Here is a 5,005-nt window from a genome sequence, read left to right on the forward strand (position 1 = left end):
GTCTCTCCCATTGATGCTCTAGCAGTTCACTTAAAGGATCCTGCTCTGAAGGAAGTCAGCGAGGCCTCCGCTGAGCAGGTCCAAGCCCTGCCACTGGGCCCAGACCCTTGCCTTGAGGCTGAACCTGTGCAGGGCGTCATGGAGTGTGCTGGCCAAGGTGACCCAAAGGCTACTGGTGAAGGCTCCTCCCTACTGAGGAGAGGCTGTGCATCTGCAGGTGAGCTGGCTGCAGATGGTGACCCTGGGCAGAGTTCCGCTGAGCTCCATCAGCTTCACTTGTCCAGTTGCCACGAGTGTTTGGAACTTGAGAACAGCACCATTGAATCAGTGAGGTTTGCGTCTGCAGAGAACATTCCGGATCTTCCCTATGATCACAGCTGTAGCGTGGAGGATGCTGCAGATGAACTCTGCCCTGAACAGGAAGGGAGGAGAGTCAACCTTTCGGGAAAGGCACCCAATATCCTGCTGTATGTGGGCTCCAATTCCGAGGAAGCCCTGGGCCGGCTCCAGCAGGTGCGGGCTACCCTGACCGACTGTGTGGACACTGACAGCTACACGCTCTACCATCTGCTGGAAGATAGTGCTCTCAGGGACCCGTGGCCAGACAACTGCCTGCTATTGGTGGTTGCCACCAGGGAACCCATCCCCAAAGACATATACCAGAAGTTCATGGCCTATCTTTCTCAAGGAGGGAAGGTGCTGGGCCTGTCTTCCTCCTTCACGTTTGGTGGCTTTCAGGTGGCCAGCAAGGACCTGCTACAGAGCACAGTCCAGAACTTGGTTTTCTCAAAGGCTGATGGGAGTGAGGTACGGCTTAGCGTCCTGAGCAGCGGCTGTGTTTATGAGGAAGGCCTCAGTCTGGGCAAGCTGCAGGGCCACCTAGAGAACCCAGACAAGGACAAGATGATTGTTCACGTGCCTTTTGGAAGCTGTGGAGGAGAGGCCGTTCTCTGCCAGGTATGGGGGTGGTGTCTACTGGTGCTTTAGGGTGTACTTGGACAGAACGTGCTCTTTAAGGCTCAGCATCAAGACGTCCAGGAGCAGCTGGGACAAGAGCTCAGCGGAAAATGTGTGACTTACAATCTTGAGGACCTGAGTTTGATTCCCCAGAACCCACGTGAAGAGAGCCAGGCGTGGTGGCATGTGCTTGTAGTCAAGCTGCTGGGGAGGCAGAGACGGGGGTCCCTGGGGCTTGTGGACAGCCAGCGTTCCTTCCTTGGTCAGTTCCAGGCCAGTAAGAGGCTCCGTCTCAAACCCAAGGTGGACAGCACTGAGAAATAGCAGCTGAGATGATCCTGTGGCATCCACATACAAGCTTATGTGTTCTTGTGCATGTGCGCATACACAAACACACATGTACACACGTACTACACACACACACACACTCCCTACACCCCCATCACACACACATACCACACGCCCCATACCACACAGACGCACACACCACACCCCTACACTATACATACGCATACACAGCACACATACATACACACATACACACCCCATGCCCCACACCACACATATGCACACACCACACCCCCCACACTACAGATACGCACACACACCACACATACATACACACACCACTCCCCCGCACACAAATGCCCAAGAATCCAAGTGTCACCGGGTAGTTGTACTTAGTTGTCTTCTTGGCTGAGCTTCTGCTGTGTGTAGAAGTTTCTGGGGTGTGGAAGGCTTAGCTGAGGGCTTTCATGAATACCCCCATCACCTAAATTGCCTGTGATGGAAGAGCCAAGGCAGAAGGCAGCAAGGTGAGCCAAGCCTTCAGGTTAGCCAAGGACTCGCCAGAACACTTTGTCATTTTTGTCACTCTTGGTACCATTCTTCCTAAAATGTAGTTTATTTTCTGGCCTCAGTGCACACCCTGGTTGATATCAAGCCCTTGTTTAATGCAGGGAGCTCAGAAGCACAGAGGGGAATCCAGACCAGCACCTGTCACCTTCAAGTGATGCTCTCGGTCACATCCGTGTTTAGTCAAGTGATGCTCTCGGTCACATCCGTGTTTAGTCAAGTGATGCTCTTGGTCACATCTGTGTTTAGTCAAGTGATGCTCTCGGTCACATCCACGTTTGGTGTTGGACAGGTCTTCACAGCCTCTGTTCTTTCCGTATGACTTGCTAGCATTTAAACCCCAAGTACTTAGGGCTGGAGAGATGGCTCAACAGTTAAGCACACTGGCTGCTCTTCCAGAGGGCCTGGCTTTGGTTCCCAGCACCTACATGATGGCTCACAACTGTCTATGATTCCACTTCCAGGGGATCAGCCTCCATCTTCTGGTTTCCACAGGCACTGCACGTACATACTTACATACAGGCACACAAATACTCATGCAGATGCAACAGATATTCCTGTGTCTCTGTCTGTCTGTCTGTTGGCTCTCTGTACATGTCGTGGCTGGTAGGTGGAGGCCGAGGCCAGCTATGGACACAGTTCTTCTTTCTACCTTGTTTGACGGAGTCCCTTGTTCGTTCCTGCGTGTGCTAGGCAGGCTTCCTGGACCGCAGGCTTCCAGGGACTGTCCTGTCTCCACCTCCCATCTCTGTAGGAGTGCCGGGATCACACACACGTGCTGCTGACTCTGGCTTTGTGTGGGTTCTGGGGGCGCAGGTCTTCACACTTACTCGGCCAGCACTCACCCCAGCTCTCCTACCTTTATCCTGACGCCTATTGTTCTAAATGCAGAAATCTGGACACTGGGACGGACATTCACACGGAGAGCCAGCAGGTTTCCGGTGAGGCTGCAGACCACATGGGCTAGTTAATGTTCCTCTTATCTTTCCCTCTGCTAATATAGTCACTATAGCAACCATGCACTCTCAAAAAATTTGTTTGAAAACCCCACTTCCTGGAGCCGTATTTCAGTTTTGAAGAGTTCTCCCCCCCCCACTTCTGTGCACAGACTGTACTGGAAAATTGATTTGGCACGGTGCAGCCCATTTCTCCAAGCTCCAGGGCACATCTGCCTGCTGCACCATTTAAACTGACCCCAACACTATTATAAAATCTGATACTGCAGTCTGTTGCCGTAGGAAGGAAGAGGGCAATATGATGCAGGCCCACAAACCAGAGTCCGAGGATTAGAGTGTCATCTTTGGTTCTAAATGACTTCCAGTCTCCTGTGTGGCAGGGTCACTCACTGTTTTCTCCCCAGCCTCTAGCTGCGCAACCTCGCTGAAACCAGCCAATAACTATTATTACAGGCTGCGCAGTTTCCCCATTCTCTGCTCAATCCCATAGCCTTCATCTCTGTGATAAATCTAGGAATGATGTAACCCAGTAAGAGAAGGCAGAGAGTTTCAAGGTCAGAGTGCAAGTGCTTGCTGGGCGGGGCATCCAGCGAAGGGGCTGGTGATGCGCTTGCCGTGTTGGGGAGACTGCATCCGCGGGGAACGTGTTAAACCGAGAATTAAGGCTGATACTTGGTCATCAAATGCTTCCGGATTTTGGCATGATGTTGCCCCAATACAGCTTGAAAATGGATTTGAAAAGATTTCATTTGCTTACCCAGCTTAGCTGAGGAAAGAAGTTTTATAGTGTGGCCCCCTTGCCAGTTTTGGGCCAGGTCAGTCTTTGTGGGGAGGTGTGGTCATGTCGTTTATAGGTGTTTAGCGGTGTTCCTGGACATGCCCACTGGACGCCAGCCACGCCCTCTGCGTTTGTTGCTAGAAACATCTTTACCTGTGGCTTTCCGTGCAGTTGAGAAGCCTTAGCTTAGAAGAGGCCAGGCCAAGGATGTCGATGTCGCCAGCCAATGACTGTGGTTGTGTCAGGACGATAGCCTCCTCCCCCCTCACACACAGCTGCTGCAAGGGCAGCACCCAGGGTCTCATGCATGCTGAGTGAGCATTGTCCTCCACAGTCAGCAAGTAAAAGCATCTCCCCAACTTTAGTGGTGCCCACTTTGGGCCTGAGGGCCTATTGCAGCTTGGCGGAAACCTTTCCCCTGTGCCCCTTCAAGCAGCTTGGCATGATTCACTGCACAAGCTCCATGTGTCCTTACCATCCGGTGAGGCCATGCCTTTCAGCGGTACGCTTTCCTCTCTCCCTTGAGCTCCTACAGGAACATAGCTTGTACTCGTTTTATTTGTGCCACCTGTACAGTTAACCCAGAGCACAGCCGTGTGCTCAGACGGAAGAAGTGGCCCTTTGATTAGGATGTGGGCATCCCTTTCTTCTCGGTCCCTCTTTAAGGGCTGTCTGGGGGACAGGCTTATCTCTTGTCCACTGACCACTCTACTGCAGCTTCTTCAGACTGGCCCAGAGTTCAGCATTTGTCCTATGTTGGACAATGCGTTTGCCTTGGTTACAGCCTAGGCAAGGATTGAATGGCTGAAGGCACCTGGGGGTGGCACCGTGCTGTTTCAGCCTTCCGGTGTTTCGGTTGGAAATCAGCAGAGAAAACCAAAGTAAAACTAAGCAGGGGCTGCTTGCTATTACTGACTCTGACACGCAGTTGCAATCCGCTCCCGTGGGAGCTTGTAGTCCAGTGTGGTCCTTCATCCTGCCAGGGAGGTGTTGGAGATGTTTGTGTACTCATAACCTTTGCTTAGCCTCTTGGATGAGTCCTGAATATCCTAACTCATGCTTTAACACCTGGACTATATGTAGAAAGACCCCAGTTTTAGAATTCAGTCATGTGTGTGGGGGGTGGTCAAGAAGGCCTTTCTGTTGTCTGGGATGTCCACTCTATCCACCGCAAGTCCTGCAAGCAGTATCCAAATGATGAATACGCTTCTCCCCTTCGTCGATTGCAAGGCAGAGCGGAAGTTTCCAGCCTGTCGGGTTCACAGCATGATTGTCTTCCCAGATGTTTTAGCCCAGGTTGAGTGACCTTCCTAAGGATGTGCAGTGGATTGATGGTAAAAGCCATGATCTGGAGAGAATCTGTGACCACCCAGAGACGGGGTCCACTGTGACTTTTGAGCTGGGAAGCCGTGATTTTAAGGGGCCCATTCTAACCCGCGTGTTCTTGTTTCTTGATGTC

At 52.0% G+C, this 5,005-nt stretch overlaps 1 protein-coding gene across 4 annotated transcripts in view; it reads left to right on the plus strand.

Moving 5' to 3' along the window:
* The window catches only part of Hlcs (holocarboxylase synthetase), a 190,166-nt gene that overhangs the window by 41,598 nt on the left and 143,563 nt on the right, over window positions 1-5,005 (plus strand). For all 4 annotated transcript variants that reach the window (XM_013352499.2, XM_026786502.1, XM_026786511.1 and 1 more), the window contains one exon: window positions 23-957. In XM_013352499.2, the coding sequence (XP_013207953.2) occupies window positions 23-957 (935 nt within the window). The remainder of the gene's footprint in view (window positions 1-22; window positions 958-5,005) is intronic.

Source organism: Microtus ochrogaster, chromosome 2 (genome assembly GCF_000317375.1).
Source record: "Microtus ochrogaster isolate Prairie Vole_2 chromosome 2, MicOch1.0, whole genome shotgun sequence".
Taxonomy (NCBI): domain Eukaryota; kingdom Metazoa; phylum Chordata; class Mammalia; order Rodentia; family Cricetidae; genus Microtus; species Microtus ochrogaster.